General features: G+C 32.8%; 1 protein-coding gene across 5 annotated transcripts in view; it reads left to right on the forward strand.

The window, feature by feature from the left end:
* FucTA (glycoprotein 3-alpha-L-fucosyltransferase A) overlaps positions 1-14,955 on the forward strand; it is a 39,115-nt gene extending 24,160 nt beyond the window's left edge. For all 5 annotated transcript variants that reach the window (XM_088262147.1, XM_088262148.1, XM_088262144.1 and 2 more), the window contains exons 2-8: positions 3,672-4,239; positions 4,880-5,002; positions 6,814-7,260; positions 8,668-8,862; positions 12,307-12,542; positions 13,577-13,748; positions 14,679-14,955. In XM_088262147.1, the coding sequence (XP_088118273.1) occupies positions 4,150-4,239; positions 4,880-5,002; positions 6,814-7,260; positions 8,668-8,862; positions 12,307-12,542; positions 13,577-13,748; positions 14,679-14,873 (1,458 nt within the window). In that variant the 5' untranslated portion in view covers positions 3,672-4,149 and the 3' untranslated portion in view covers positions 14,874-14,955. The remainder of the gene's footprint in view (positions 1-3,671; positions 4,240-4,879; positions 5,003-6,813; positions 7,261-8,667; positions 8,863-12,306; positions 12,543-13,576; positions 13,749-14,678) is intronic.
* Positions 14,956-15,502: the final 547 nt, after the last annotated feature.

Genomic DNA, 15,502 nt, shown 5'->3' on the forward strand with positions numbered 1-15,502 from the left:
ATACAAAAGCAGATCACCGTTACGCTGACACGTAAACCCGATAATGAGAATGATAAACATGTATTTATTGTGTGTTATAATTTTCTAAAAGTGTATCTACAATACCAATTACCTACTGACTACTACTGTATTATAGATACATGGTGATACTATGATAAATAAACTTTTATATATTTTTTTTGTTAGGGAATTGTACAGCTTTCCATTGAAAAAAGTATATAATAAAAAAAGTTACATTTATAAAAATAAAGCCATATTATTTTTTTGACATCTCGTCAAAGATGAAGAAGAATATGGAAGTCTGGGCATTTACGGGGCCCAGTTAAATGCCCAGACTTCCATTTTCTTCTTCATCTTTGATGAGATGTCAAAAAATAATATGAAAATAACTCTTGTAACTGGAGATAATCCAGATTTTGTGAACAAGTATTTGGACATAGTCAAAATGTTGTAAAATAAAGCCAATTCCACAATTCCACATTTATGTTATAATAACTATCAAAAACATTAAGATTTACAGAGCTTACTTCCGTCATAGGCTGGTGTAAAACCAGACTTCCATTTTCTTCTTCATCTATGTTGAGATGTCAAAAAATAATAATAAAAAAATATTAAAACTGAAATAACACACTCTGTATATAGCAACTAACAACGACTAATTGGTTCTCGGTATTATTATAACTGGGAGTATTTCACGGACATTTTATTTGACTTTTATTGTCAGAGTTTATACCATCCCAGCAGAGAGTGGTTTACCCGCGGTTAAACTATACCATAACGTTAAAAAAAGTCAATATGTTGAACATAAATAAATAATAAATTGTTTCAACGTACTATTAGTCTCAATTAAATATTGATAGGTTTAATGAATTAAAGTGAAAAATGGATTTTTGTGTATAAAGGTGCGTTTATAAATTAAATATACTTCGTTCAATCATTTGGTGTGGCGACATATTAAAAAAGAAAATTCAGTAAGAAATTCAGCTATAATCAATAAATTTATATAAAAGTGATAGCTTTTCCATTGCTAAAATTTGACGATTGTAAATCGAGCAATAAATTATCGCTAATCGAAAATATTTTACATTTTATTTTTTTTATTTTATTTTATATAGTTACAAGTTTTTTTTTAAAATACATAATTTAATTCATTTGCTAGACAGTTCTACATTTGACAAATAAAAAAATTAGTTACTCTGTTTTCTCCGATAAATGTACTAAGCTCTTGTGCTTGGGAGAGACTTTAAAAGAGAATTATTTGTGTTTTTGTTTTTGTTATTTACAAAAATACTTCAATTTCATACTACTTCTGTAAGCCTAAACGGCTCATTATTAAAAATAATAAGGTATTCAATTGTGGTAGAGTGAGTTCGAACCCTAGAAACTCTGACTCGAGAGTCCGCGACACTAACCACGGAAGCACAACCCGACACTATCTATTATTTATTGTTTTTTATTGTCAATATTTGGGAGTGATATAAATATATTGCTTTGACTGTGGATTTTGTAATAGACTTCACTTTTTAGCGTACATAATGTATGCATTTGTGTACTCGTATTTACAGCACCTATGCAAATACGAATTCGCATGTATATTTAACATAATAGCCCAATTGATAAGTCAGTTTAATCAAAATTAGGACACAAGTGATTGGGTTGGTAACAATCGTGTCTATAAAACTAATTACTTTTTTAAACCTTATAACTCAATAATATTATTGCTCCACAAATGTCATGAGTTGTCATAGGCTGTACGTAAAAATGATCTACTTCTTCTCTGGTCTCAATCCTGCGGATTGGTCTGCAGCAACAGATGACCTCTCCTTCGCCATTCTCGTCTATTTTCGGAAGTCCTCTTCAGCTCCTCATACGTCGAGCAGCCCATGTCTTCGTATAAGTCGCTTAGGTATTTGCTCATCTTATTTCCTTCGTTTATTCCCTCGATCGTCCCCTCTATTATTTTGTGCAGGAAACCCTCTTGTATTAGCACGTGGCCGATCCATTCGGCGCGTCTTTTGGAGATAGTCGCGAGTAGGTGATTCCTTTCTTTGATTAATCGTAGTACCTCATCGTTGGAGACCCTTAAATCTTTTCCATATAAAAAATTGTTTACGAGTTTTCGTGCTCTCTTTTGATTTATGTTGCGCGCTATTGCTCTTGCTACATTTTTACTCATTCTAAATTTCAAGGCAGCTTGCAGTCTGCTGTGGTGCAAAAAAAAGGTCTCATATTTTAGTGAAACTTTGATTTGATTGATGGAAAATTTTCATTACCATATCAACATTTTATCGTACTCTGCGATCGATTGTTATTGCGAAAGTTTTTTTCAATGAAATGGAAGATAGAATGTAACAGCCTGCGACGCCGGTGAATTAATTATGTTTTTTTATCACTAAAACTCATACTGTTAACAAACATTTTAAGCATATATTACATTTCAATTTATTAGTTTTGGAATATGTACTTTGCTACCTAGGTTTTTTTATCTCCTCTTAAAATCAGACCTGCCTCCAGGTGTAATGATTTTAATTTTTTTTTTGTAAAAATGCATATAAATGCACCCTCTTTAATAACTTTTAAGAAACATCTGAGACATTACTATGTATAATTAGAATCCTAACTTATTTATTTTTTTACAAAAATGTTAATAAAATTAGTATATAACCATTCACCGAGATTTTTACGTCTACCGGTTTCGAGACGTACCCGTCTCTTCGTCAGGACAATCACTAACACAGCATGCAAACAATACTACCCTTCACCACCATAGCACCATTTACACACTCAAAACTACACAAAATGTCTAACACATGCGATTTTTGGTCGACCCGAAGACCAACATGCACTATAGTTTTCAATACAGACATGCGTTACGAGCCGAGGTTAAACGTATATTGTCCATCAAATCTCATCCCTTAGTTTTTCCCTCTACCTCATTCGCTTGACTCCCTTTTTCCTTTGCCTTATTATCATCAAGTTGTAATTTATGTTTTTTTTTAAGTTAAAAAACTATATACCCTTTAATAAATTGCAAACAGCTATATATGGTATCAAACGTTTTGACTAATATCACTAGTCTGTTTTTGGTTGGTTGGAAGATACTTCTTTTCAGCAATAAGCCCGCCAAAGTACTAATTTCTTTTCTGTACATGAAGTTTAAATAAATAAATAAATATATTTTTATCATTACCTCCTAGGGGTAGGTACTACCTTTTTCCAAGATAAATTGTCTTTACGTACTTTCTGTTCGTTTATGAATTTCGATTTTTAAATTTGCAATGTCATTAATGACGGATAATTATAGCGGCTCATAACGTAGGCGTATTAATTATTAATAGGTTTAAATACATTTTATTTTTTTACTTATTAAATTAAAATATTTCATACCCAGTAAGTTCGTTTGGAAAAATTGAAAAGTTATCTTTGTGCATTTATTTGTTTATTTAACTTTGTAAATATATCTTTTTCTTATTATCAAACACCGTATTGCTGACGACGTCACAATAGATTTTAAGAAATAGTGGTATTTACTAAGTTAAATTTATGTTACAAGTAAATTACCACAAATTGGCTGTTGAATCTATTACTACAACTATTTTTAACGTACTATACTCATATTATTGTTTAAAAAAATACATATTATAACCTTTTTTATATTTTTATTTTTACAGATTTATAACTTACTCCGTTTTATTACACGAACAAAATCTCTTAAATATTGGAAGCAATAAAATAACGAAAATGAAACCTCGTGTAAACCCTCATAAAATGATAACAGTCAATAAATACAGAAACATATCAAATAAAGATATATAACCGATAAAAAGATAAGCCGTGAAAGAAAATTGTATCAACAAAAAATATCTATAAATCAAAGAAGATAGTCATAATTAAAAGATTGGGAAAGAAAATGTATTAATTTGATAAAGAGATTCAGTGGATATTTGGAAGCGAGAGCACATGGATCACAGACACTTTTAAAATATAAAAGGATAGAATAAACTAAATCAAATTCAGATTTTCTCTTATCCGGTTGAAGAGTCGCAAGAGGACGATGTTTTTAGACCGGATTAAATAGTTCTCACGTCGGTTTGGATGAATCTTGAAGCTGGTTGAATAAGTCAAACGCGTGTTGGACCGTCATGCACGATGCTCCGGCCAAGAGTATCGCTTCGGCGGGTCTTCCTGGCGCTGATGCTGGTCTTCGGATTCGGTCTCTTCTGGAGCAGTGTTCTTCAGGTATATATTTTGCAATTCTATCTTTTAACATTTTAATGTTGGCAATATTTAAAAAAATATATAGATACATGTTATATATCTTTCTACATCTTCACTTTCGCCTTCTTTAACCCTAGATTACTTAACTATCCTCCGAATGACGGTCTTTACTAAACATTCGTTAAAAATACGACATAGAAATAAAACGGGAATGAATAAGTTAATATGTTTTTAGAACTAACATAAACGTTCTTTGGGTAAGAGATCACGTATTAATGAAATAAATAAATAAATGTACATAAGAAGAGAAATGTGTAGCAAGGGGTGCGGGAACGACGCGAACATCGTTTTTTCCATGAATCGTCATAATGCCTTAATTTTTACGATAGTTTAGTATTCTAGGGTTAATATGAACTCCAAGTCTCTAAACACCAAGATAGAAAGTATACACATACTTTGTTGTTGCTAGAATGAACTTTTCATTTACTACAAAGCAATTTTGAATATTACGTCACAATTTTGGGTACTTAGATTAAAATTCAACGATGTTAGATTTTTTTTCTTCGTTTTGTATAATTATTTCTGATTCGTGTTTGTAAGCTTATGTGTGTTGTTTTTTTCAATAAAAAAAATATATTTCAAGCAATCATTTATATTTTAGGATACAATATTCTCTGGATGGAGTTCAGAAAAGCAAAACAATCTCATTGCACCAATAGTTCCTTCTGCAGACGAAGAACTCAATGTCTGGCCGGCGTTCATCCCGGGTAATCTCATAGACAATGTGAGTATATTGGCTATAATGTTCTGAGAGAACTATATTATTTCGAGGGTGAACATATCTATAACTCGGCTGAGACACTATAACAAGGATGGGGAACGTTTTCATTTCTAAAGATCACATTCGTTTATCTCATGAGTTGGCAAAGTAGGGCTCATGGGTCTCAAGTAGCTCTTTGACCTTTTCAGTGCGGCTCTGGTACAAATATCCGCCGGAAGGCTCTTTGACTCTATGTATCCACGCGAATAATCTTTTTAAAGCATGAACCTTATCAAAAGCAATTTGATAAATTGTCTTATTGTTGAGAACCTGGAAACGTGCTAAAAATAACGACATACAAACCTGACTTGGTCAAACTTTCAAAGGAGATACAAGAATATTATCCCCAATAAGTAAATTTTCAGATTGACCAGCTATTCGCGGTTCTAGGCCAAAACGGTTTTTTCGTCTGTCTCTCTACTTTACGCATTTTTTCTTCTGTATTATTATTTCTATCACTTTCTACCGTTCTCTTTCTCTCCTTACACCATACCTATCTGAAAACCCTAATACATATCGCTTACTCCTTTCAACAACGTCATATATAAAAAAAAACTTGATTTTTCAGGAGATCGGTTTTAAAGTTTATAAATATAATTAAATGTATTAAAAATAAATATCAAGCCACTTATTGAACTTTTTACTGTGCAACAGATCTTTTTAGGTAAAACCTGAAGGTTTTTTCTGCATTTGAAAAATATTTAGTAAATTTAAAAAAATAATTAAATAATACATTTTCTTCAAAATGCAAAAACACCCGATACATGGCTTTCTGCCATGTAGCGGGTAAACATTAAGTTAAAAATATGCCTATATATATATATAACTATATATATATAAGTAACATTAAGTTAAAAATATGCCTATATAAATATAACTATATATATATATAAGTTAAGGATATAGTACATTTTCTGGGAATTCCGAAAACATGCACAATTTACGATTATTGATTAAATTTACGATATGACGTTGTTGAAGGAATGTGCGATATATAATATATACTATACAAAAATAACCATTTGAAACATTAAAAAATAATTTTATTGTAGCACATATTCTACTACTACTACTACCATCACACCGTTTGACTACAGGGGTAGGCAGAGAAGATGGGACGCTGGACTCCTCAGTCCTGACATACAATACACTCCTAGCTTCCTTCACATCCATACATCTAGTCATACTCGTACACGCTCTCCGGTTACGTAGTCTTTTGACTCGACCAAATTACGACTTTTTTAGTGTACCTGCTCGTTTTGTTCTCTTGTTCACATTTGCTAGCAGTCATTCTTTTATTCTCTCGTTATCCATTCGCTCCATGTGTTCTTACCACCTTAAATAAATTACATGTTTTACTATTAATTTTTATTTTATTATTTTATTTAAAAGGAGAAATAATTGTGTTTTTATTATTTATAAAAAATACTTCAATTTTATACTATTTCTATGAGCCTAAGCGGTTCCTTATTAGTGATAGGTACCGTAGAACGGGGCTACTTGAACTTTGATGTGTTACGTGAGCCCAGTACAAAAAAAATCTGTATTTGGTCTAGAAGAATGAACGTATCGACATGATTCATTGTTTCCCTGACAGGTGACACTTATTGTCACGATACTTCGATCGATCTAAATATTTTTTTGTACTGGGCTCAAGTAATACATCAAAGTTCAGGTAGCCCCGTTCTACGGTATCAAATTGTAGAAGAGTGGGTTCGAACCGAGAAACGACTTATAATCTGGATTTCTGTCAATAATGTTATAAATTTTCGCAGCCCCCGCAAGTGGTGACGAAGGCTCCCGAGTACGACCTAATAGATGGCGCTGCCGGGAACTCGTTACCCACCGCGCCACCCCGGCCCTGGTTCGTGAGGGGCGGCGTGAGGCGGCCGGGCGGCGCGCTGCGCGACCTGCAGACCGGGCGGCGGGTGGCGCGCCTCTTCCCCTCCGAGTCCCCGGAGGACAGGATACCGGAGCAGCTCATGTTCGTGCCGCCGGAGTATGTGCCCAATCTGGACCACCCGAGGCTGAAGAAGATCGTCCTCCCCAACGGGCTGGGCGCCTGGAACGTGGCGGCCGGGAGGCACGTGTTCCACAAGCAGAGCTCGTGTCCCGTCAGCACTTGCTCCATCACGGCTGATCACGAGGAGGCGATCGACGCGGACGCGATCATCTTCAAAGACCATTACATTCAGCCGAATTTCCCTCGACCAAAAAATCAGGTGAGACAAAAATCAATAATCTTCTTCTTCTTCCGCTTGGTGTAGGTCTTGTGGCCTGTTTTTAAGATGGATTAGTCTCCTGCGATGTGGATTCCCAGCTCTCAATCCATCTCTTTGGTGATCAATCATCAATATTTATATTATTTATTATATCGGACACTGGATTATTCACCCTACGGATGAGATGTCAATTTATAGGTGTCTCAACATGATATGAATTTTTAATAATTTACCTAATGTCCAAGTGACTCTGAATTCTAGCTACTGCTTATGCAACACCGTTTATCATGTCCCTACTCAGGCTTCAACTTTATAAGTTTCATAGCCTATGCCTACTCGTGAGTGGATTTACTCTTTATGTTTAAAGTTACTATAATTTCATGTAATTCATGAGTGAAAATTCTCGGCAAAAACACTCGCTATCTCGCTAGAGGCATGAGTTTATACAATGAAATGAAACCTCTATCATTCCTCTTTATATGAAAGAAGATGGAAGTCTTGCCAGGTCGTAAGCCCTGGGATGCTGAAACTTCCATCTTCTTTCATATAAAGAGGAACGATAGATGTTTCATATCAAGTTGAGACACGTATCAACAATCATTAATAATGTTTGTACATTAGCATCATTTGTAAATTTCAGAATCATCCGCTAGTTTTGGAAGTTATTACAAATTTTATCCATTTTCTATTTAAATTTTGTGGTGAATACCATAATTTCTTTGAATCTATTGTAACACGTGTTTCATTATTGTCTCTTTCACGATTTGGCAGTCACTTTGTAGTATGTAATGTCTATCCATTTTTAATTGAAATTTAACTTGAAAAATATCATAATACGTCTAAATTTTAGAGTTTTGTCCTCCGGACGTTGATGGATGAAGAAAATTTACACTTGGCTTCACATACGGTGTTTGATAATCGGAATCCATCGTTACACGTGTAAAAATAGATTTTAAGAAACAGTGGTATTTACCACGTAAAATTTTAAGTTGAAACCGATATTTCTAATTACATAAAGCACCTTGATCGGGTTTTTATATTCGTTGTGTTCTTGGGGACATTGAAGGATGAAGAAAAATTACACTAAGGTTCATATACGGGGTTTGATAATCGGAATCCATCGTCACATGTGTTAAAATAAATTTGAAGAAATAGTGATATTTACCAAGTAAAATTTGAAGTAATAACCGATATTTCTTGTTAAATAAAATACTTTAAAAATACTTAAGAATAGTGGAATTTACCACATAAAATTTTAAGTTTAAACCGATATTTCTCTTATTTTGACTAAATATCTATCCATATTATCACAAAGTGACTGACAAATCAATCACTGAAAGAAAAAAAATCTTATCATTTTGTATCGCAACGTAATTTGTATCAAATATAATGTTTTTATATTTGTAGATATGGATGTTGTATCACCTGGAGTGCCCATATCACACTCCCAACATCAAGAACCCGGATGCCTTCAACTGGACTGCAACGTACAGAAGAGACAGTGATGTGGTGACGCCTTATGAGAGGTGGTATTACTACAATCCTCATGTCACGCAAAACGAGAACATGGACAGAAACTATGCTGCCAATAAGACCAAAAAGGTAAAGACCTATTGTTTGTTAGAATAAGACAACAAAAAACACTGAAACTATTGTACTGAATTTTCTCTAAACTATGTATGTATGTATAGTTTACTTCTACATCTTTTTTATACATCATATATACAGGGGTGGGATGCCAATTTTTTAACAGGTGTACGGGTGAAAGGGAAAGAGGTTGGAGGGAGGGGGGAGGTGTATTATTTTGTTTTAACAATCCAAAATACATAATAATAATAAAAAATATTTAATATGCACATCAAACGACAAAATACAGATATGACATATTTTTTTATGGTAGAAAATTCTTTAATTCATCAAATCAAATATTTAATGGTCATATGTCTCTTTTGCGCAAACGGATACAAACGGATATGTCTCTTTTGCGCATCCCTAATAAATGTTTCTCTTTAAATTTTAAAAGGCAACAAAGTTTTATGTTTCATAATAGATTTAAACCAACCACTGAAATTCCATTTATATACTGATTGTATCAGAGAATATTAATTTCTTTTAATTTAACAAGGAGCTCGCTGACCCAAGTAAAATTTAACAAGCGGCTCGCGCGAGCCCCTTCGAGCCCTACTGCCCACCGCTGCATATGTATGTAGTTTATACATCTGGAACCGTTTGCCTTCTCCTTTGAGGATAATCCAGAATCCCAACCAGATTCGATCACCACCGAAGACTCGTCCTTTTTTAAAATCTCACCTCTTTTAAATTTTAATAAAATTAGAATTAAATTATAAATTTAAAGCCTTCTTCTATCAATGAATATTCCTGATTTTCTTTTTTTGTGGTGTTTTCAATTGTATTAATTATATTACGATCAACATTTGGAACTGGATTATAATAAAGTTCGTGTATTGTAGATAGCATAAGACATAGTAAATAATAAAAAATAAATATTTAAAGTGACCTTGAGACGGTATATCGTAAAAATGGCGGTATATTTATATAGCGCCATTTTTACGATTTACCTCATTTATGAGACAAATATTATTGTCATTATTATTATAATTGTGGAGGTCCTCACCAAAGAGTTACATTTCCAATATTGCACGTTAAATCTTTTAAATGCAAATCTGTTCTGTTTACTGTATTCGATCGAAATCTTAATTAAAGTTGCGACAAAACGTGACCAATCCTGTGTTAAACTAATATGAAATCATTCAATCGCACCAAAATAACAATTCTACAAGCTAGAATTCCTGATTACTTAAAAATCATTTATAATGGAAATGTAACGTTTGGGTGAGGACCTCCACAATTATAGTTGTACGGTCGTTCGACACTTTTTATCACTGTCTAATACATCTTTTTTAAAAACTAAATATGAAGGGTGAAAATGGTATATCGTAGTCATACAGGAAAAAGTGACCAAGTGCATTTTTTACAAAAACGTGATCATTGATTATTTGATATCTTGCTAGCTTAATATTGCTCTAAAAAAATCCCGAAGGTTTTCAATCTTGGGAGTATAATATATTGAACTGCATTGATGTTTATTTTCTTGACAGGCAAAAGTGACATAAATGGCCCTCCTGAACATTTTACGTTTTGTTAGTTGGTCACTTTCTCCCGTATGACTACGATATACGATATATAAATGTATGTATTTATTTGTGTGTGTTTTAACATGTACCCTCGACTGTTTTTTACTGTTTTTAATATGGTACTTTTTAAATGAACACACCTTAAAATCTCTCCATTTATTATTCTATTTAATTAGCTTTTCTATAGGTATATGATTTGATTAAATATAAACTAAAAATAACACTTTTATCTCACCTTGAGTGATGATAAGGTAATATTTACCAACTGAATAATTGTGATAAGACTGGTATATGAAATAGGACTCGATGGATGGATATTTTTTTCATCACCTATTCAATATTTCATGGATAAATGTTGCCAGATTCTGAGAATTATTGTTCTCTATTTTTTAACATATTTTTGACCATGAAGTTATTTGAAGTTATTGATAACTTGGTTTATGGCTATGCGAAAAAAAATTCTTGGTAAAGGTACTTAATTTTTTTCACACTTGCCGTCAAACTGTGTTTATGTAGCACTTGAAATGTGTTATGAAATATTATATAGAGCTACAAATAATCATAACTTGTGACAATTATGTGTTGCATAATTTGCATATAATTTATATTTTAAACTAGCTGTATAAACGTGGCTATGACTCGGTCTGGTTAAATAAAAAATAAATAAAATAGAAAGCACACACTTTTTTTGTTTAATTTCACAATGCTTGTGAAGCAATGTAAATATCAATAATCTGTGAATCAACAACCGTATTGAAAACAATGAAAATGCCAAATAATAGCAATTGCCAAAAAGCACGCTGTCCGCCATGAGCAATGTTAGTTTTGCATGTGTTACTATTAAGTTTAACAGATGGCGCTGCTATTGCGGTCAAAAAAGCTATTTAAAAAAAAACACAATTTTATCTTATTTTAGTTTTGCACTGACATCTTTTGGTGTATTTGCATTTTATAATTATAAAAAACAACCATGTATATAATTTTTTCCACTTTTATTTTATTTGACCAGTGACCGGGTTTTGTCGTTATCAATATCATCGCACTGGTGCCAAAATTGCTAGCCAAAGGTCTATGTAATTTACATTACAGAAAAACAGAGGCTGAAAACCATTATTATTAGAATAATTTTTTAATTTGTACTATTTTTCTAATGTTTCAAATATTCTGAATTCAGATTCAATAGGTTGTCAGAAGATTATATTAAATAATGGTTTGCTGTTTTATTATATAAATTTATATATCCCAGGGAAAAAGCACCTATCACATGTATATAAAAAACACTATTGCGTATTGGAATGCAACATTGTGTAAAAAAAATACATAAACATATGAATAACTAAAGGAGATTTAAGATTTTTAACAAACTGACATAACATTTTTATAAATGTATATTTACAGTATTCTTTACTTTATTATTTGTTTTAAATTAGTCACCTTTCAAGTCCTTGGTTTGTGTCTAACTGTGGTGCTCGTAACCACGGACAGTAGATACTAATAGATTTTCAGTATTCTTTATTGGGTGTTTTTTTCCATTAATTTCATTTCAAGTTGCTTGGTTCATGTCTAACTGTGATACAACACTCGACTACAGTAGATTTACACAGGGCTTTTTTTAACAAAAAAAGTCCCAGAATTCACTTTTTACTAAAAAAAAATATATTCTGATATCATTAGAATATTTATTACAATACCATATTTTATCATTTTGACCCATTATATAAATAAAGGTTGTATTTACGTAAGCACAAATATTGTTTCGTCTAATTGATTTTAAAAATAAATAAAAAATTATCCGTAAAAAGGGTCCCAGAACCTCGTTCCAACGCGTTACATGGAAAAAAAGCCCTGTTTTCTTTACATTAGTATTTGTTTTAAATTGATTTCCTTTCAGGTCGCTTGGTTCGTGTCTAACTGTGGTGCCCGCAACCATAGACTGCAGTACGCCAACGAGCTGGGTAAATACATCCAGGTGGACATTTACGGTGCTTGCGGTTCCATGCGATGTCCCCGATACGATGCGAGCAAGTGCTTCGACATACTGGACAAGGATTACAAGTTCTATTTGGCTTTCGAGAACTCCAACTGCAAAGACTACATCACGGAAAAGTTCTTCGTCAATGGTTTAGGGTATGTTGAAAAATATAAGAGAAAACTACACAATGACACAATATAAGGTTTTTTTTATTTAATTATTTTAATGTTGGAGAGAATAAAATATTTTTTTACCTTGACTCCAGAAAGCTGTTCATTTTCCCAAGGTCTTAATGAGAAAAATATTTTAGTATTAAAATCCTATTGGACTTATTTATGACAAATAGTTTCTTATTTTCATACTAAAAGGCCATATCTTTATCTTCGTATGGTTTAAGTTTTTATTCTTCTTAATATTCCAATTTTATCCAAAAATAGGACCTACCTAGCGTACAATACTTCATAAACTAGAAAGTCTTTTGTTTCTTTTTTAAATTAGGTAAACTTGGAATGCTTACAGTTTTGTGTTACAAATAATATGTAATTAAGTAGATACAAATGAAAAATCTTAAGCCCCCTCAGATTATTGAGGCCGCTTTACATTGAGCCAGTTACTGACATCAAACACAAGGCAAGTTAGTGGTACTTCAACCCGGGAAATGCCAGGATCACTGACGGGACAGAGTTGTACTGACGAGAAATTAAATGATACGATACCAGCACCGAATCAGCACTGACTTGCCTTGTGTTTGAAGTCAGTAACTCGATGTAAATCTGCCTTTAGGTCAAAGTCATCCGCAAGTTTTCCTGAGTCAGTGGTAAAGAATAATCATAATTTTGAAATTCAGTAAGGGTTTTGTGACTTTTTGAACATGTGGTCCTTAAATGCGTCTCACCTTCTTTTGTTTTCTGAGATTATTTATTATATTATTATAACCCTTATCCGCACCCAATGGTGCATAGGGCACTGCATCGAATTGACGCAGTGATTTATTGATCATTACTTACATGAAGGCAAGGTGATCACTCTCGCGCTTCAGGAACCAGTCCAGGGTAATATTAAATAAATATTACAGTGTAAAATCACTAATATTTATTTTCACCCCCCTGGGAATCGAACCCGGGACCTCCAGCACGGTAGCTAAACACGCTGACACCGATTTTCCATTTATTTGGTATTTTTATTTCAGTCGTAATATATTACCTATTGTGATGGGAGCACGCCCCGAGGACTACGAAATGGCTGCCCCGTACAACTCCTACATACACGTGGACGAGTTTGAGAGTCCGAGGGAACTGGCTGAATACCTCCATCGGCTTGACAAAGATGACGACCTTTACAACACCTACTTTAAGTGGAAGGTAATCCCAAATTCCATCTTTGTACAAACATAGGTACTTATAAATGTATGCAGACTCACCCACTCTCTTTGGTTCTAATGAATTTATCAGACATGTGATGACACTAGACTGAAATTTATTTTTCTTTTTATTTTTATTTTATTTGGAAAACCAACAGAGAACAATAACATATCAATACATCTTAATTATTGGAAAAAGCTCCAATTACAGGATTTCGCAGAATGAGCGTTAACAGTAACAAAAACAGAAAATTAAATATGTAATATATTAATACAATTGTTTTTTTTAAATTAAATTATAATTATATGAAAGAGAGGGAAAGGAATTGGAATAGGGAGTGGAAGTTATTATTTAAGAGAGAAGTTAATTCGATGGATGTGTCTTTACCATATTTTTTAGTGTAGATAGTTTAGTGTTTGTGAAATCAACATAGCTAAATTCATTGTTGTGTAAAAATAATCTTTAGCATTCAGTCACCAACCGGTAGTCATGAAATAGTCCGAAACCTCAAAATAACCATTTCATCATCAGATCAACTTTAGACTTATGTGAAATTGCTATGGTCTACTATTTATAAAAAATATTTTATTATTATTTGAAAAAGAGGAAGACAAAGGAAACACAATTTTCAGAAGCGAACTTAAAGTTAAATTTAATAGGTTATTTACAATGGATAAGTCTTTGTGGATAGCTTAACCTTAATAATAATAAAGAATTATATATAATACAGACTTTAAAAAAAAAACAAATTAATAGTCAATACATTTACCCATTATAAATGCAGTAGTGTTTTTAAATGGTACATATTACACAAAGTGAACGATGAATGATAGAGTGTTATATTACCATACCACAAATTTTACTATGGTTTTAATATACAAATAAAATTCACACCAGGAGTCTAGAAGATTTTTATTTACTTTTCCACAGGGGACTGGCACATTCATCAACACGTACTTCTGGTGTCGCGTTTGTGCCATGCTTCATGACGATATCGAACCCAAAAGCTATCGGGACATTAACCAGTGGTGGAGAGGAAATGGCGTCTGCACTTCGGGATCTTGGCGGAACAGGGGACAAGCTAATTCTGAGCAAGAACTGGAGGAAGCTTCAGAAAACGAGTAGACCGAATACAAGCAGAGATGGAATAAGATTGAAGAATAATCAAGCAATTGATTGCAATAATTGTGGACCAGGTTACTAAAAAGAGAGAAGTTAAAAGGATTAAAATGATCAAACATCAAACGGCTTGAAGAAGATGATGCAAGATGGATAAATGAATATTGTAGAATAATAGTTTTTACACGATGAAAAAGAATAAAAGCAAAGTGTTTTAAATAAAGACGAATAAAGGGAATTAAAAATATTAGAAAATCACAATTACGAAATTGGCCCGATTATAGCCTATGAGATTAGGATCCAAAGTGAGTGCCATACTGTATGTAATTAAAGAAATATTTCCTATAGTTTTAACAATTGTTGTGGTGTAGTCGTGAATCTAGAAAATGTACATAACGCTTTCAACGGTCAAATCACGTAAAAGACGAGCACAAACTAAAATCCAGTTCAGTGGCTGTTTGCGCAACTCGACATATACATTTTTAAAGGAATAGTTAATAATAGTATTTTTATCAATAGTGGAATATCTTTAAGAAACATTCATGTTATTAATTTGTTTTACACTGTGATGAAGAAGACTGGAGTTTGGGAATTTTTAATTTTCCTCTGCTCTTAAAATATGTAAGATATTTTAA

The sequence above is a fragment of the Brachycentrus maculatus genome, unplaced genomic scaffold (genome assembly GCF_059751285.1).
Source record: "Brachycentrus maculatus isolate JH-2025_06_01 unplaced genomic scaffold, ASM5975128v1 h1tg000173l, whole genome shotgun sequence".
NCBI classification, from domain to species: Eukaryota; Metazoa; Arthropoda; class Insecta; order Trichoptera; family Brachycentridae; genus Brachycentrus; species Brachycentrus maculatus.